At 45.3% G+C, this 18,718-nt stretch overlaps 1 protein-coding gene across 1 annotated transcript in view; it reads right to left on the reverse strand.

Annotated features, from left to right (window-relative positions):
• Positions 1-2,902: 2,902 nt before the first annotated feature.
• Positions 2,903-18,718, reverse strand: part of LLGL2 (LLGL scribble cell polarity complex component 2) — a 29,300-nt gene continuing 13,484 nt past the window's right edge. The window contains exons 5-27 of the mRNA XM_088536001.1: positions 18,217-18,332; positions 17,459-17,617; positions 16,428-16,590; positions 16,115-16,247; positions 15,235-15,289; positions 14,882-15,036; positions 11,969-12,186; positions 11,426-11,493; positions 10,358-10,511; positions 10,122-10,226; positions 9,501-9,793; positions 9,102-9,255; positions 8,798-8,948; positions 8,051-8,167; positions 7,421-7,587; positions 6,400-6,664; positions 5,906-6,059; positions 5,334-5,371; positions 4,945-4,992; positions 4,348-4,390; positions 4,045-4,099; positions 3,556-3,617; positions 2,903-2,981 (exon numbers count right to left, since the gene is read on the reverse strand). Of these exons, the coding sequence (XP_088392127.1) occupies positions 3,564-3,617; positions 4,045-4,099; positions 4,348-4,390; positions 4,945-4,992; positions 5,334-5,371; positions 5,906-6,059; positions 6,400-6,664; positions 7,421-7,587; positions 8,051-8,167; positions 8,798-8,948; positions 9,102-9,255; positions 9,501-9,793; positions 10,122-10,226; positions 10,358-10,511; positions 11,426-11,493; positions 11,969-12,186; positions 14,882-15,036; positions 15,235-15,289; positions 16,115-16,247; positions 16,428-16,590; positions 17,459-17,617; positions 18,217-18,332 (2,865 nt within the window). The 3' untranslated portion in view covers positions 2,903-2,981; positions 3,556-3,563. The remainder of the gene's footprint in view (positions 2,982-3,555; positions 3,618-4,044; positions 4,100-4,347; positions 4,391-4,944; positions 4,993-5,333; positions 5,372-5,905; positions 6,060-6,399; positions 6,665-7,420; positions 7,588-8,050; positions 8,168-8,797; positions 8,949-9,101; positions 9,256-9,500; positions 9,794-10,121; positions 10,227-10,357; positions 10,512-11,425; positions 11,494-11,968; positions 12,187-14,881; positions 15,037-15,234; positions 15,290-16,114; positions 16,248-16,427; positions 16,591-17,458; positions 17,618-18,216; positions 18,333-18,718) is intronic.

Genomic DNA, 18,718 nt, shown 5'->3' on the forward strand with positions numbered 1-18,718 from the left:
CCATGGAGATGGGGACATGTTTTACAAGGAGGATTTGGGGCTTCAAGTCAACAACACCTGTATTCCAGCCCTAACAGAGGCAAAACCCAACTTCTAAGAAATTGAGCAGTTCAGCTATAAAAAATCTCTGTTCTGTCACACCTGGACATGCCTCAGGCCTGATGACTAAGTTGAGGAAAGGTTCTTTTCCTCACAATTTTTGAACAGAGTTGTTAAATTCAGCAGAGATTCAGTTGCTAAGCATCCGAGCAAAGTGTGCTTTACTATTATTTAAGAAAAAAAAGTGATGCCTCATGGCAAGCTTTTCCAGCAGGACTAGTGATTTTTGGCCCTGAATATGCAGCCATATAAAAACAGCTCACATTACAAGAAGCCTTTGACCCCCGAAACTTGGGCCACTGTAACTGCGTCCCCTATTAGATACCCAATATGCGTATTGAGATGTGGAAAATTCATCCTGTTTTTTAAAGTGAGATCAAAGACTCTCTCCCTGAGGGAAACAGGTCTGCAAGGCTTAGGGAACGCGCTGCCAGCACAGCTCTAAGAAGGGATTTTTTCAAGCTTTGGCAGCCAGCGTTAACAGCTCCCACAGTGAAGGGCACTAAAGGATGCCAGACCCCAGTGACTGCATGAGCAGGGCAGAAACACTGCCAAAGCCTGCCCGGCCATAACATTAATGAGAGCCAATGAGTCCCGAGTGCTTTCAAGCATTAAGCATTAGCTCTTGGAGACAGCAAGCTGCTAACAGAGACTCCACACAAGTGTTTCAAGTGAAAAGTAGGGGTAGGCACAAAACTCGGGCAGTTTGGCAGCAGCTGCAGCCTCTGATCAGCAGCAGGGCTATTATTAGTCTGCCTGTCAGCTGAGAGTAATAAGAGTAGCAGCAAGACTCGGGGAAGACAATTAGATCTGCGGCATCCCTGAAAGCCAGAGAAGCAAAAGGAATGTTTTTCATCACTCAGAATGCCTGCAGACATTCATTAAAAAAAAATAAAAGAGTGCATCCCTCCTGAACACCTCATCCTATGATCGATTTCACTTGCTAGTGGCTTCCTGACAGCACAGAAAATATGCTGTAGTGTTGGATGTCACGAGCCTTTCTGTCCTCTCCTGCTCAGCTGTAGAACATGCTGGGGCATGGTGCAAGGGAAAGCACAACACAGGGCTTCTGCTCTTCCCCCTGCTTCAGCCTTCCTTGGCTTTTCCTGTGTTTGAGGCAGAACAGCTCTAAGGAAGGATTATTAATGCCCCTACTCACAACAGTAATCCAAGCAGCTTATTGCAGGGAAGCACTATGCTGTAGGTTTAAAATAAACATTGCTAGTAAGAACCTGCTGTACTGCAGCACATACCTTAAACTATCCTTCTGTTTCACCTTACCTGCAATTACATGGGCAGGCCAGCTTGTAAACTTTCAAGAAAACACGAAACTTGATTTTTATTTATTTTTTAAATCTAAATCTACTTTAAGGGGATGACTTAGACAAGCCCCAAAAATGATGTTCTAACACCTTCAGAAACCCTATCCAATTTCTCCAGCTACATTGGTGAAACAGGGAGAAGGCACAAACTGGTGTTTGCTCTTTCTGAGTGGGGCATCCACCTCACTTCCTCAATGAAGACATTAGAATCAATCTGGTTCTTAAGCAGCAGAAGGAGCAGCTGGGTGCACCAGGACGATGCATATACACATGATACCAGCTCAGAAACAGATGATTAACCCAAAACTTCCTTTAAATTCGCAGCACCAGTGACTGGCACGAGGGCTGGAAAACAGGCCACTGTTAGCTTCAGTCCTGTGGCAATAGAAAGAAGTAATGAAACTAGTAGAAATAAGGAAATAATGCAACTAGCTTTCCAGATCACACAGCATAAATTAGGTCTCAAAGAAGATATTAATAATTTCTACAGGGAAGGGCATCTGAAAACATCCTTGGAAGAACCTAAAAGAAATAGCATCAGGACTAAGGAAAAAGAACAATGTAATGTTTCTAAGCATTAACAGGTACCCCTACACAGTTTCACCACTTTCATTTCACAATCCCAAGGGTAACCAGGATTAAAAAAAAAACATTGCTGGACCAACTGTTTGTCCCTTCACTGTTATCATCCCAGGTTATTTCAGGACACGTGGCAGCTACCTTACTGGGGACTATTACCTGAACTGCTGCTCTTTTCTGGCAACACGGTGTAGAGATCGCAGGACAGAGTGACAGAATCAACATGTTTGCCATACGTGTCTCCTCACTGAGTGAGCAGGAGCCTGTGGCAGAGACATTCCCGATAGAAAGAATAGACTTGAGAGCAGACAAGGATCGCAAAAGGGAATTCAGAGTTTTATTTCCAAAAAAAGAGCGACATAGTGTTGAAACAACAACAAAAATCACGTTCAATTAATTTTCCTCCAATCTGAATGGCTACAAAAATAGATTCTACCCAAATCCATAAAGCCAGTTAACAGTACCATAATAAACAAAAAAAATTACTCATTCAGATACCATATACAGCAGTCACAGGAATCTAGCATATATTATTTAATGTTTTTTTTTAAAAAGTAAACTTCTAAAATGTTTCCATTAAAACTGAAATACCCATACGATTTTAAAAAATTGTACAAAAAATAATTTTAAAACCAGTCGGAGGTAACAGTGTGCGTTTATTAAAATCCTGCACCACGGCAGTAACATTTATAATTTAAAACCCAGCCCAGTAGAAAAGAGAAATGTGCAAACATTTAAAAAGTTACAGGTACTCAGAGGCTTGTGGTGCATCAGACCAGGTGATCCACTTCTGTCCTAATGCAAGGCGGGCTCCAGGAGGAGATGTCTCTAGCGAGGCACTGGAAGGGAGGCAGAGCCGGCGCGCAGGGGCCGGCGCGTTGCAGCAGCGGTGGCCTCTCCCCAGGGACGGTTTGCCCGGTCAGTAGTGTTATGGCACTCGGTCCGATGCCAGAAAGTCCTGGATGAGGTCTGGTCACTCCGCTTTGGGGAAAAAGATTGAAAAAATAATCATTTAGGAAGCAGAAAGTGGAAGCAAATGAGAGAAACCAGGATTTGGTTCCCTGAATGCATCACTGCATTGGCTAAAAGAATTAACACTGGGCCCAAAACCTCTCAAGTGCATTTGCACAGACACACATACAAGAGCTTATTTTGAAAGGTAACAGTGCTGCAGAGCCTCTCCACTCCCACCTTTGTTTCTCCCCAGAGGTTTGCAGAATTAGAGGCTCACATGTTGCTGTGTCAATACTCAAGCCTTCTTTCAAGCACAGGGGAAGGAGGGTAAAAAGCAGTGACACCGAGTTCTGGGCATCCTGTCATGCTCAGTGAAGGCATCTTTCTATCCAGGAGTCCCTAGTAAGTCTCAAGACATTAGAGTGATGAAATCTGGCTAGCTGTCACAAGGTGCTTACACCATTAAGTACCTCACACAACCAGCAGATTCCTATCCTCAAAATACAAAGTCCTGCCCTCTGTCATGGGCCATGTGATTCAATGAACTTTCTGCTTCCCTTGGCTGCTTCACCAGCCCCAAAATATCTTCAGCCTCACCTACCTCCTCCATTACTTAGTCCATGTCCTAAGGGACTTCTTGCCAAATTTCTTTCTGCATAGCTCCTGCAATGACACAAGAGAAGGCTCCTTACTGCCATGCAGTGCCATCCCGTCCACTCCCAGCTGCTGACAGAAGACCAGGATTAGGTAGTGTCCAGAGGAAGGGCGCAGAGCAGAGGAGGTCAGGCAGTCACTTATCCTTACACACCAGCAGGTACCAATCCCACCAAGCTTCCTGCATCCGTTACAAGGTCCTTTGTCTCCACTTCCGTAGCCCCTGTCACCTGAACAGTGTTCTAGGGAGACCAGACAAAGCCCCGCACCCATGGTGGTAGTTTAGCTCTACCGTATAGACAGAATGGGAGCAGAGATATTGAACATGTCCAAGTGACAGTGTCAAGCCAGGATTAAAACTCCAGAGTCCCATCCTCGGCCAACTGAGCCCGTGTGGCCTGCCCTTAGATCAGTATGGGTTGACACGAATAGAAACCTGTATGCGAATACTCAGAGTCCTGTTCCTTTGGGAGGTGGGATTGTGATCTCTCCTGCTTTTCGGAGAGAAAGAAACAAAGCATTACTCATTAAAAAAAAAAAAAAAAAGTCAAGGGACAACATGTGAAAGAGGACCTGCCTCTCTCTTATTATTTCCCTTGGATAGTTTGGTGGACACGCACATGATCAGATTCCAGCACAAGGATCCCTGTCATCATGTTGGAAATGTGCTTTGCTCTCCTCAGAAATGCCCTCCCTTACCAACCCCATCTCTTAGGAACATAAGTTGGTCGGTACTCACCCTCTGCCTCCTTCCAGAGTACTCTGGATCTCCTTCAGGACTTCTGGAAAGCAGAGGGTTAACGAAAGTGAGCCCAGCCTCCAGCAGAGCTCTGCTTTCAAGGTAGCAGACGGGCCACATTCCACCTCCCAGCAGAGCTGCCTTTAAAACCTGCCTCCCACCACCCGCAGCTCAGACCTTTTAACATCGCTGCCCCTTCGACAGTACCAGGGTTTTACTGGACAGGCTGGCGCAAAGGACCGAAGCAGTCGCTTGCCAGAGGAAATGCTGCCAGTCCCAGCACCAGAGCCCCAAACGGAACAGCCTGTCCCACTTGTCATTTTACAGCAGTCCCACTACTAAGTTAAAAGGCCTTCTCTTATCAGGGCAGGGAATGCAGCTATGCAGGCCAACCCTTGCCTTCGGGTATTACTGTCTGTCCAACCCCTCGTATCTATTGATTCATGAAAAAAAGAAAAGAAACCCACACCCACAGTATTCCTAGCAGTTTGGTGCAATTGCAGACCCCTTGGAAGCGAGTGCTGGAATCAGCAGAATTCCCTGCTTTCCCACCCTGAAATGCTCTTGTGCTGATGGTAACAAGTTCATCTCACTCACTTTCATCATTGAGTAAGGCATGTTCCATCAGCCTCCCAGACTTCCTTTCTGAAAAGAGAGGAGGAAAAGAGGTTTTACCTAATGTTTGTCCTTTTCCATAAAATACACACACCTTTGAAAACCCACCCTACAACTGTTTTTTCTTCAAGTCCTTTCAACATCACTGAATGCTTCCCAACTAATCCTTAAAACTTCTCGTGTACCGAATTGTATTTTCCAGCAATACTGGTTTGACTAACAGAAGATATTGGAAATTTCAGACCATATCTCTCCACCACCTTCCAGCAGGAGCTACATTCTGTTCTTTCAAAACAATCTTGCTGCATGCAATCTACTTCAGCATTAGAAACTGCACTGTCCAGGGCAAGGTATTCCCTTCCCCAGCTTACCATCTTCTCCATAGTCACCCGAAGTCCTTCCTGATCCCCTAGAAGAGAAAAGGGGGCAAATAACACTGACTGGGAGGCATAGGAGGGTGAATAATTCATGTAAGAGAAACTCTAATGCATGCTAATGAAATGGCATGTTGAGCAAGTGCGCAGGAAGGGCTTCATCACGTACTGGTGACACTCGCAGCCCTTAAGTAACACAAGCCAGAATTTACAGCTTGCTATTCTAGCCGCAGGAGACCAATTCCCATCCTTGATTACTTTGTCCCGGCAGCAGTAGTGCAAATAGGACAACCATCAGGGAGCAGGTTACATTTCCTCATGCCAATCCCTCCAGGAATGATGTTAAGAGTCATCAAACAGTAGCCCTCCTAAAACTTCTGCCTCATTTATTTATATATATTTTAAAGGGAGTTTCTCTATAAAATACAATACTTTGTGGGAGACAGCTTGGAGAGGGAGATGGGCCACAGAAACATTCAGAACATACCCCAGGTTTCCCTGCATTGCCCACAACACAGGAGCGGGTCACACCATCCAGACGTGGCGTGCAGGAGTTTTATGGACTTTACCTGGATTTTCTTGTAGCATTCTCCACGCCAGACCTGTTGTTCACATGATTGTTGCTTGTAAGTTCTGGCACATCAACAACACACTGGGGCTCCACCAGCCATTTGGTAGAAAGGGAAAACCTCTCAAACTCTGAGGGTGAGATCAGATAGAAACCTGCAGAGGAGAGAGAGAATTTATAAGCAGCTCTCAAGCCCAAGAACATACTTCCAGAACTAAAAGTAAACAAAAAAGAACAGATAAAAGTGTCATTTATGTTCCATAGAAAAGGGACTATTTGCATTTCTTCTCATCTAAATTAGGACAATACTGGCAAAGAAGATATTACCCCATATTCAATACCTGCTGGCAGCTGGAACCAGACAGAAACACACAGCAGAGACATTTATGCACTGCTCACCTGTGTATGCAGACAGCTCTAAAACAAGCTCTAAAATTGCCCTGCCACGTTACACACACACAGAGGACTGGGATTTGGGGAAAAATACGGCGTTACCTTGGCCGTATTTGGTGAAGACGCAGGATGCAATGCCGCTCACATCCTCCTTGCGGATGCAAGGGTAGCGAATCTGTAACTTGAGGAAGGGCAGCGAGATGATCTGAATGTCTCCCAGGTTCGTCAGGACAGCCAGGTCATTTTCACTGTAGTCATTCGTCCTGCAGCTGCCGAAGTTGGCAACTGTCACCTTTCGGACCCGACAGCCTTCCAGCGCCGTCAGCTTGAGCTTCAGTTTGGAGCTAACCTTGGGCAACGTGAAGACCTGCCGATGGGAACAGGACACTCACAGCTCCTTCCTGCACAAGGAGCGTGAGCCACCGCGCCCAGGACCTGCTGCTCCCTCCTTTAACAATGTTTTATTCACAGTGAAGATGCAGTGGGGTAACCTGAGCCAGCCCGACTTCCTCTTCACCGGACAAAAACAAATAATAATCACCCAGTGTTAAAAGTATCTGTGTTCTGGCATCAAGCACTTTTACATTTTGAGCTGCAAACTGCATTTCTCCTACTTTTTTCAAGAAAACCTCTGTACTCAACTAAATATTAAGGAAAAAATGGGGTTTACATTGTGTGCTCTTCCATGTTAAAAGACGACAGCCTAGAGCATACTCTGTATGGATTATTCTCTTCTAAGCTACTTAATACACAAAGTAAGGATTTTAGTTGCTTATAGAAATGTCTACAAATTACTCTTTCTGTACCATGTTACATGAAACTAACCACAGAATCAAAAGCTCTTTTCCAAAAGCAGAAGCAGTATTGTACAGAGTTTAAAATTATATAGGAATAAAACCTGTATATTCAGCTTGCACATCATTACTCGGCATACTCAATTTATCTGCACACATCTGATTTCCATGGGCTCAGGACTTATTGTCATCATTTTTCTGGACAGTACCACACTGAAACACTATTCCTGAAGCTTTAGTCAAATTCAGAAGAAAAACTATTCCGAAGAGCACTGCTCAGTGCTTTAGCACATTTTACATGCAGGCCACAAGCACCTCCTGCGCGATACCTTAAGCTGCTCTTCAGATACCACCAGCAGTTGATGGCTGCCTTGCATATCAGGGCTCTTGGAAAGGTCATGTGCTACTTCCAGAGGTTCTGGGAGTGGAGTGCTGCGCCCATCCAAGACGAGGATCCCCACAACAGGGGCCCTATGCATCAGCTGAATCTCTTTGGCTAGACAAGATGAAGAAAAAACAAAAAACGAACAAGATTGTCATCAGAGATACTGTGCTAGAAACTCAGCTCACACCCTCTCAAAGCTGAAGAGCTATAGACCTCTCCTATGGAAACATTACCTAAAAAGGTAGAGTTAAAGGGTATTTGGACTGAACTTGTTCATGTTAAACAGTAGTTATTATTACACAGAGAACAGGGCGATGGTCACAATAAGGAAGGTGCACACTGTGACTTGATAGTAAAACTTTAAGGACAGCTAATGCAAATTCAGACTTCTGAAGTCAGTGGGGCCTGAGGCTAAGGGAGCTCAGGAAGCACTGGGGCTCAGGCACGTTCTCAAGTCTAACCCAAGAGTGAGCATTGCTCAGCTCAGTGCTGTATTTATCATCACCCCCTCACACTAGCAACATCAGTGACACCTAGTTCCACTAGAGCACTTGCTCCCACGAGCTGTACTTACCCTGCTCTGCCCTGACAGGCTCGTCCATCCTCCTCTCTGCGGGAGGAACGCGGAGGCAGAACGCGTAGACGGTCCCTCCGTTGGTGCCTGCCCACAAGGACGGGCAGTGGCGGGAGCCTGGAGCAACGAGAGGGCTCATGAGCAAACCTCCATCTCTGGCAACCTTGGACACCTGCCTTCCTCCCTCTGTTTAGCTCCTAAACACCTTGATATTACAGCTGACTCCAGGGAAACTACAATTTCTTAACATTTCTCGTTTGAGAACTTCCCCATCAACAGTTCTGATAAAGGACATGGTTGAGCAAAGGGAGCAGAGGGCTGTTTCCCTCAGTCACCACCATCGCCCCATCCAGTTTTCATCTATTTAAATCATACCCAAGCAGAGGAAGCCTAAAGTTTGGCCCTTGCTGGGGCAAGGAGGAGTGAACTTTAGAGTAATGAGACAGGGAAATCATTATACTCTAAAGTCCAAAAACATTTCAACATATTTAAAAACCCATGCTATGCTTTCAGACTGCCTAGGAGGATGCAATACTACTTGCCTTGAATTAGTCAGCAGCTACAACAGCTAAACAACAGGTCTGCATTACAACATATGCTCTAGCTCTAGATTATTTTTTCAGCCTAGCACAAAGTACAACACAGAAGGTGTCAAATTTTCCTAGCAGTAAGACCCTAATGTGCTCCTTGGCAGGGGAGGAAAAAAAAGAAACACTCAGAAAAAAAGGAGCTGCTTTTGCTACTCACTGTCTCTCAAGAAGGTGTCAGCAAAATATAAGGTGCGCACAAAGCCAGTGAAAGAGTCTTCTGCCGAGCGGGCTTCAATCTTCCTCTGGACTGGAGCCAGTTCCATTTCCTGCAGTGCATCCTGATCAAATTTGGCATTTGCCTCCTGAACCTTCAAGGGAAAGGAGACGTTTCGCAAGCCAGGCACGTCGTCTCCCCCTTGTCCCCAGCGCAAGGGCACAGACCACCTCCTTCTCTGGGCAGGGTAGTCAGGGCTCTACATGCTACGAGTTTGTGTATAGAGAGGGTCCCGAAGAGCCCTCACCTCAGAGGTGTTTCCACCAGCACCTCGCCGCTTCCGGCTAGACACCCGGCTCCTCCTGATCCTCCGGAACGACTGCCGGAGGGACTTCTTCAGGGACTTCACCCGAGACAGTGGACCTTCTAAGGCCAGTTGGTCACTAGGATGCAGTGTACATCTAAAAATAATAATGATTAAAAAAAAGGTAGAAACAGGGTGGCAAACACTACTAACAGTTCAACATGGCAAGTACAAATGCAGAGACAAGAACATGCTTATATTCTTCAGGAAGTCCAATGAGGTAGGACTTCTTGTTCTAGTGCTGCTCCCTAGAAACCTATTCTCATATATTCTATGACTTGGTTAGTTAGGACTTCCAATGGGGAATTACCACCCTAAAGTTCATTGTAGATAGATACTTACTTCACAAAGACTAGGCGTTTCTGCTGGTGGTCAAAAAGACCAAAACCATGACTGGTACCAAAGGCCACAAGCTTCCATTCAGAGTGAAGGGCCAGTGAGGTGACCACAGCTGGTGGTTGACATTGGACCAGAACAAATGGCTGAAAACCAGCTTCAAATCGGACAGGACCATCTCGAGTCTTTAGTTTCTCATGACCTTTCCATCGATAGCCCTCTTGGTCCTGCAGGAGATCTGCTTCAGCATGGTCCACAACATGCTCTGCATCTTCATCATTCAGTTCCATCACCAGTACCTGAAAAGAAGGGGAAAAAAAACGTTAGGGCTCCTATTAGCCAGACAACCCTTCGAGCTGTCGGGTCAGATAGAGTGACAATATGAACAGGCCAAGATAGGCCAGAAGTTAAGTTCTCCACAGGTGAAAAAACATCTCAGGGCTGGTAAATAATTATAGAAAAAGTCTAAAACAGAGATTACAGAAAGCAGGCGGCCATCAGACAATGTTTCCAGTGACTAGATTGATCAAACACTACAGAAATTAGTGTTGGCCCTTTGACATATCGCCAATTTGCAGTGTAATGGGGTGAACTAAAAGCAAGATTGATGATGACTATATATCATACCTGCCCTGCTGTTCCAGCTACAGCCAAGTATCCACTGTATTTACATAGGTAGATCTTCTGGATCCCCAGTCTAGGATCATCACTGTAAGGGTCAAAGGTCCCAACCTAGAAGACAGAGGGAAGGAGAAGCGGTGTGTGTACGTGCACACAACAGCTAATCTTTACAGGCGTATTAACAGCACAAGAATAAAACCTCCTCCTCTCCAGAATGCTTCCACAACCAGCAATTATCTCACCTTGCGAAGCGGAGGCCATTCATCCTCACCCAGGGTGTTCATGTTGTCATTGGGATCGGCGTCGGTGAGAAATACTCTCACCGTGCTCAGCTTGTAAAGGAGGTGCAAGCAGACACCAGACGCATCCCAAAACCGCACGGTGCCATCCTCATGCCTGCAGGAGGGGAGGTCATGGAAAGCACAGGTCATGCAGAGCCACATGTCACAAGGATGATAAAACAGAGGGGAAAAACCAATGCACTCCAAGGTTAAACCACAATTACAAAGCCCTAAATTGTGGCAACTTAAGAGTTTCAAGATGACTTTAAAAAAAAAAATCCAGTCTGTTCTTGATAGGACACAGATCAAGATCTTGATCTGATCTTTGGTTGCTCCAAAAAGGGGGAAAAAAAAACACTCAAGCACACAAAAGAAAAAATTAATACTTCTAGTAGAAAAACTATGGTCTAAAAGAAAGAAAAAAAAAATCAAGCTTTAATCTCAGTTCTCCAGGTGAGAATTTGCTTCTAAGAACTTGCTGCATCAAGAATAAAGTATCTGAAAAACAGCCCACAGAAATGCTTGAAATTGTTTTGAAAAGAAAACGATACATTTTTATGTGGTGAGGCAATTTCTTGCTAGCTTCTTTATTCCAGCACTTAGCTAAATCTGGTCATGCTGATCAAAAGAGATAGGAGTCCAAACCTCTTTGAGATCCACAACACTGTAAATAGTGTGGAAAAAAAAGCTTAAAACTTGCAAGATTAAGCTCTGTATTTACATTGCTTCCTTTGAGTCACTGGATTACTGCCTCCACTTGTACAGTGAATTGTATTAAAGGAAAATATGACATTTCAGAATCAAAAAATGAGGCAGCTTTATAGGTTATCTCTGGATAAAGGGATCTGTCTGTCCTCTCAAAAGCTTTAGGAAGCTCACAGCCCAGCTTTGAGGAGTTATATTGTACAGTTTCTTCTTTCTGCGAGAAGAGCAGACCATAATCTCAAGGAAAAGTCTCTATTAGTTCAAAAGAAAGGACAGACAGGTCAGAAGGGTTCCTTGAATTTCATCAGGCAGGTAGGTACATACCCTGTGAGCAGCAAGTCCCGCTGAGGAGGATCTGGAGCTAAGTTGGTGCCACCATCAATCGGCCATGGCTACAAATACATTAAGGGAAGACAGAGGTTTTCAGGGTGGTAACAGTATGAAGAGGATACATAGTCGGCAGGAGAGCATGAACTTTAGTGCAAATGGCAGCCAACCAGCCCGTGCTGTTAGCTTTTGTTTGGATTAGATGTTCCTGTTCTGACACCAGCTGTGCTTTTTAGTAGAAGATATTCTACACATTTCCTCAAGAGGCTCTGCCGACAGCTTCCAGCTTCTAAATGAGGAGTTTGTTACCCTGGACAGCTGGGAACACTCACACTTTCCTTCTGGCTTGTCAAAGTTGGGAAAAAATATCACATCTTAATCCCCACAGAGCGAGGAGGGTGGTGGTCTGGGAAACAGCCCTTCTCAAGGCTGCAGGACAGCAGGGACCCAGCCCTGCACTCGCTGTCAGGAAGAGGCCACCCACACTGCTACGCTCCTCCTAAACACAAGTGATCACGTCTACGCCTGAGGCTGCCATACCATATTGGAGTAGTGAACGTTCTGCTTGCTCCCAGCACTGATAATCCTCTCCCACAGCTTCAGGGGGATGTTGGAGACGTGGTGGGAGCAGGTGATGGCGGAGCAGTGGAGAGACGCCAGGTACGGAGCATGGACTGCTGGCCAGCCTGCAGACTTGAGGTCTATCACCACCAGCTCCTCTTCTGCCAGCACCACCATGGCAGAGGGGTCATCAAACTCTGCAGAAACAACATTCAGTGAGGCCAACAGCAAAGACTATCCAAGCTTAATAGAAACAAGCTTCCTGTAAAGCTTATATGGAAACAACAGTCATGGAGCTCAATGCAAGTATGTTTTTGTTGGCAATACTTCTAAATGCTTCTGTGTTAACTGGGCCTATTGAGGCACTGATATTAATAGAATTCAAGATATTAATAGATCTACTGCAAGTTCTTGATTCTTTGTGTCACTGTTGGGACTACCAGAGGGACTCAGCTTTTCTTCGAGGTGAACTGCAACCACAGCTAAGCAAACAAGTTTCTACTCACCAGTGAAACTCAAATGTCCTTTCCAAGCTAATTAACAGCAGGGTGTGGATGGACACCTATACACCCCAGCAATGACCCATTTAGTGCTGTGTGGACCACAGTCCAAAGCTGCCTGACCACAGTCATGCCATGGGTGTTGCAGAAGGCTCCTCTGCTTGAGCTGGCAAGTGTTTGCAATCCAACACTCTGCCCTGGAGTTTTCTCTGCTTCTAACACACCGAGCTACATCCCCTGGACATTCTTTAATGAGTGCATCCATTTAATAAACATGATGAGAGGCAAAAGAAATCTGCTAATGTATCATTATACATGACACGCACTGAATCAAAGGGTAATTCTACTTATAAGTAGGAATCTTAACCCACATAAAAAAAATACTTACTCTGCATAACGTGCACAAGACAGCCACATTAGCAAGTGGTGGGGAAAACCAGGGCTCTGAATTGTTTCACACCAGTGACTTAATGAAGCCACACAAGCATAAGTGAATGCAGCCTGAATTTGTGTCACTGGGGGTAGGGGTGAATAAATGAGCAAACTGGCAGCTCCTCCCTGAGATTCTCTGTCCTTGACTTTCACTTCCCTTCAAGTGTTTGATTATCTGGAACACGCTTGCAAGAAGGCAAGTCTACAAGAAAAAGATACACCACTCCAGTAGAAATAACTTCAAGTAACTACTTGGCACCACTCTAATTAGCCTGGGTTTCACCTTTCGTTGGCCACAATCATAACACAGCAATAATTAGTTCAGTTTCTTCATGCAGACTGTGGAGTTGCTCTAAGATCCAGTTTTAGTTGCTCTAATCCAGTTTTAGTTCACTATCTGGTGTGCTGCCATTTGCAGTTGTCTACAGACCTTCTGAATTGGACAAACAGTATCATACATGTACTGCATTAGATATCATCAGTCCTGCACACTGACTAATACTACCAATATTAACCATATATGCTCTGCATTAAAAACAGCATTTTTTTCCCTATAAAGGCACATATCTGAGGTCACTGCTTATGGAAAGAATCTGCTTTAAAATGCTGAAGTAGGAAACATACTAAAAATTTTTAGAGAGTTTTATAAACTTATCCACCTACTAATGGAGAACGAAACCCCAAAAAGTCAGGAAGGGCTAGTCCACACATTTATCTTTTCTTTTTAAAATTTCAGCATGTTCAGTGTTGTGGGAAGTCACTACCTATCACCATGCAGCAATGCATAAGCTCTGTGCTCATTAAATTCCGTGGCTCTGGTATACAATTAATACCTTATTATTGTCATTGCAGGGAGAACTGCTTACGGGCGAACAAGAAAAGCCACACAGACCCACTGAGCCCAGGCAATCAGCCATGAGGAAGCCTGTCAACCACAGAAACCTCATTTTATTTTAAATAACTTCCTTGTCTAAGGACAAGGGCTTCAGCTTCCTGCAACACCTCCTCTCTGTACTCACTACATGACAGGTGAACTGGATAATTCAATCCTTGGGCAGTACGAAAACAAAAGTCTGGTAAGTTCAGTTATTTCATCCTAAAAGGGCTTCCAGTCACATTCAGGAATTAAACTTAAAGTCAATCTCTAAATTTGCCAGCAAGCACTTAAAAAGCATCTAAATGTTAGCAACTTGTTCTGACTGAACTTCCAATACTGTCTATTTGCAGAGCATGAAATAGTAATTTTCTACTCAATTACATCGAGTTAACCAGAAAAAAGAGCTATGCCGCCAGGAAAGAAAGTTCTTTGGGTAAAATCATTGACAATTCCACGAAAAGAAAAAAATATATATTATGTATACTGTGGAAACTAGAGTAACAAAGCACTTGAGGGAAGCAAGACTCTAACAAGTGTTAGCTATGCTGTGGAATGAGAACTATTCAGTATTAGAACTGTTTACACTCATGTCTGCCAGCAGCAAGTTACGTACTCTATATATTGACCCTTAGTTCTAGGACTCCCTTTGTTGATTTATTACCCAGAGCCTTAGTCCTAATTCCAGGTAGTAATTAAGAGAAACACTGTCTTGGTGGGAGTCAATTTTATTTTTAATTATTGCCTCTTTTGAAGTACTATTTCCAAATAGAAATATCCAGACCTTGACTTCATAACTGGGTTATGTCCAGCCTCCACAGACAAGAGACTAAGAGGTCTCTTAAGGGAGCTGCTTACCTTTTTTTTTTTTTTTTTTTTAATTAAAGAATGTATGGCATCTGTATTCGGGACATTCTTGATGCTGGTATTTTACACTTCACTTTTAATTGACACAATTTCTCTGCTTCTCAGAAAACCCAAACAACTGAGCATAGACTCCCCACTTTGCTTGCTATTTAGGCCAGGAAAACATTCCCATCCTTACCCAGCTATCCTAGTTCTTCAGCGTTGCCTTTCACTACGTACCTGCCGTGGGCTCTGAACTGAAGATGATGAAGAAGTCTATCACCCGGGATGTGAAGTCAAAGGCTGTTTGCTGGCTGCCATGAATGACAGAGATGCTGTGCCGGTCACCATAGCTAGCCCGGGGCATCCCTCCTTGGAATATAATGTAAGGAAGCCTGAAGAGAAAGACACGGATAAGGGGCATATGCTGAAATGAGGAATAAGGGCAACTTCAAAGATTTGAGACAAGCCTAACTTTGATAAGAAAATTCTTACTGTGTTGCTCTATACGGTGTTATGGCATTGCACATTGCACCGTTTAAGTGCCTCCTGCTAAAAATACCAAGAGGAGTGAAGGGAGACCAAGAACTTACCCATTTTTTGTTGTCTGCCAGTAGATCTTGGAGATGGCCTTGCAAGGAAAAGGACCTAAGAGAACAGAGTTAGTTACTACCATTTGAGAAGTTTATCTTTACACAGGAAGCTCCTTAATCTGCCTCACCCAGTCAGGAACAGGCAACCTGAGGTCATCTTGGCCTCCCTCAAAGGCAGCCACCTGAATTTAGAGGCACCACCACTACCTCTGCAGGCCAAGCCACATCAGATGCAGCCATTCTTCTGGGACACACTCATTCCCACAGCATTCCTCAACAAAACAAGGCTGAGACCCAAGGGGAAGTTCTGAACCGTGTTGCTGATGCCTAACAGGGATGGGGAGTGCTGCTGTAGAAGCTGATTAAGCAGAAAAGATTGTTGAAAACACAGCCATTCCCCAAATTAACGTAAAGGTGATAGAGCTTTAGAAGCTTCTATATGCTTGAAAGATGAGGTCATTCCCTCTTGATGGGTTTCAACAAATGAGAGGCATCATTTCATCACTGCTGTTTGACAAGAAGTGCTCTTAGCTCACTATTAATTACAGAAGATCCAAGCAACTCCTGCTGAACAGGATACTTGAACTGCACCAGAAAGCTGAATCACAAACACACTTCTTCATAAGGCCTATAAGTTTCTTCAATACATCTTTTTCTCCAGGCTGAAGACCTTAGTGATGCACAGGAGTTTAAAAGCAAAAAGATTTTAAACCCCAAAAGAGATCCCTTAATTGCAACACTGCATTTTGTCATCAGGATTCAACATTAACGAGAACCTGGCTTAAATATTCCCCGCAAGCTCAAAAGGAATTGGAGTTTCAGAAAAATACACAGCAATTCAACCCCAGAAAAAGGATGAGCTCTAGAAGCATATACTGACCATAAGGCACAAGGTTTTCCAGAGGCTCCGGCTGCCTGTTGTCATTGGACACAGGCCACTGAGTGTAACTTCCATCATAGTGGCAACTAATGAATTTAGTGCCATCCCTTTGCCAGTAGAGGTTCTCCAGTTGCTGTAGAGGAAGAGACACAGTGACTGCTCTCCAGAAGATTAGTAACCCCTCCAAACCAGCTCATTCTTAGCAAGAGCTTTGCAGGCTCTCTCTGCACCCACTTCTTTTCAAAGGGCCCTGAGAGGAGACCAATTCCCTGCACAACCACAACACTAAATTGATTTGGGGCTGGATTAATACCTGGCTGCCCAGGAAATGGTGTGTGACTTGGCTATTCTGAAGGTCCCAGAGGACGATCAAGCCCCTGCTGTATCCGATCAGGATGAGGTTTGGGTTCTTGGGATGCTCCCGGAGCACTTCCACCAGTTCACATGATCGCCTGTTACAGTAATCATCTGGCACCCTACAGAAGCAGAAGAGAAAACCTAGAAAAGTTTACTCGTGTGATCCAACATGACCGTAATAACAGTTAAGGTAGAAGGACCAAAGCAAATTTTTTTTATTTTTTTTTAAATAAAGCAGATGAGAATAAGAATGGTCTTTCCAGGAATCTGTCAAGCAGCAGAAACTCTTATATAAGACATCACACCAGCCTCCTGGAGGCCTGCCAAATGAACCAGCATCTAGTCCCATTCTCTTAAGGGAAAACCCATGGTTTGCTGTGAATTCCAGGACTGGACCCCCAGAAATGTGAAAACAATCCAAGCTGCCTGTGCTGTTCTCTCACGACCCGTGCAGTATGAGTAATTGTGTACAAATGTGCTGAACAGAGGCATTTGGTTTCTCTACCAATTTGTGTATAGAGCAGGCTCTGGATTTTTGTTTAGCTGACATTTCCATGTCAGAAGGAAGTGCCAAGGACACAACATAGGACAAAGTTTTCAGCAACACTCAGACCTCCAGAGTGACAAAAGTCCTTTTTTGGACAAAGCAGCATCAGAAGTTCCACCTCTTGTGGACGAAGTAAAGGTGTAATCACAGCTAAGTAACTTTTGTTGCAGCTGTGGACACAAGGGCCCAGGCACAAGACCTGCAGCTTCACTCCAAACGTCCCCCGTGCAGTTCTGCCCATCTCCTGGCAGTGACAGCCCTGGGTTCACAGGGTCCAAAACCGTCGCTTCACACCTGCCAGGCCAAAAGTGGCTTTCACAGAAGTCGCGCAGATTTGGACGCTGCCAAATAGATAACAACGAGCCCCAGCACCAAAGGGAGGGTGGCATTTCATGGAAGGGACATCTGCTGCACAGAGCAGCGCCCGTGTCCCCGCTCACCGCTGCAGCACAGCCTCGGAGGGGACGGTCCTGTCCTCCAGCACGCGGAAGGAGGGCAGCTCCGCCACGAAGACGCTGCCGCTCTCCGTGCCGAGGTAGAGAACGGCCCGCGAGGAGTGCGGGAGGACGGCCGTGATCTGCGTCGCGCTCGGGGGGGACCTGGGGTGCAAAGGGAAGCTGGTCAGCAGGGTACAGGGCGCCCAAGCTTATTAAACTCGGGAGTCAAAGCAATTCGTCCTACGGGCAGAGACCTGGAGCCAGGCATGACATTTTAAAGGAGAAGGCCTGAGCAGAACACTACCTTTAAGATAAATTACGTCAAAAGACTTTTGGCAAGGGCATGAACAAAGACCCAGATGCCTTTTTACAGCAGCCTCTCTTCCCAGGCAGCCCCCAAAGCAGCTAAAAATAGCTCACCCAAAAGCAGCAAGACCACGTGAAACTGAAATCGTAGCAATATTTTAAACTCTTACTTAAGGGATGATTAGATTTGCTTAACCTTAAGATTTATTGCTCCTTTACACATAGGAGTGGATACACATTAATGTTAGGGAAAAAAAAGCCATTGCTTTTTACATGGGTGCAACAGTCCTGCGAGGTGGAGTCCTGGGCCCCAACAGCCTCTTTCCATGGAAGCCCCTTTAACGGATTCACAAAACCAAGAAAGCCCCTCAGATGAGGACGAGCTCCAGCTAGAACAGCAGATTTTTCCTACTTGCTTGTCCCCTAACCAGCTCAAAACCACCCCTGCAGGTTACCCCGGCGGCCCTTTCAAGGTGAAGCGTCGCTCTTCCTGCAGCTCCGAGGCTCTGTTGTGCTGCTTCAGGCTCCAGAGGTGCAAACTGTTGTCATCCAGAAGCGTCACCAGCTGGCACTACAAAAGCAGACAACATCCTTCGTTTGGGAACCACGACACGAAGACTGGCAGAGCGGATCTAGCAATAAAGATGCTGCCGTCCATAACCCGTTCACGGGACTTCAGGGCTTGGAGGAAACCACAAGTAGCCTAAAGACTCCAATTCTCTTGCACAGGACCCTGGATTGTCACCAGGATGGGGTGAGAGGAGGATTTAGGCCCTTGCAAAGCACCCATGAAGCTGAAGCTCCCACGAGCACCTTGACACAGCACCGTTTGCAGCCGCTCGCCCAGCCTGGGCAGGGTGGTGGCCCCGCGCGCCGCACTCCTCGCATTCTTGATGCTCAACCTCATTCTGGAGGGTTGTGTCAGACGCCTTTTACGAGCCCAGCCCTGCTGGCTGC

The sequence above is a fragment of the Tinamus guttatus genome, unplaced genomic scaffold, assembly GCF_059628265.1.
Source record: "Tinamus guttatus ecotype Peru unplaced genomic scaffold, ASM5962826v1 Tinamus_guttatus_pri_ptg000649l, whole genome shotgun sequence".
Classification (NCBI taxonomy): domain Eukaryota; kingdom Metazoa; phylum Chordata; class Aves; order Tinamiformes; family Tinamidae; genus Tinamus; species Tinamus guttatus.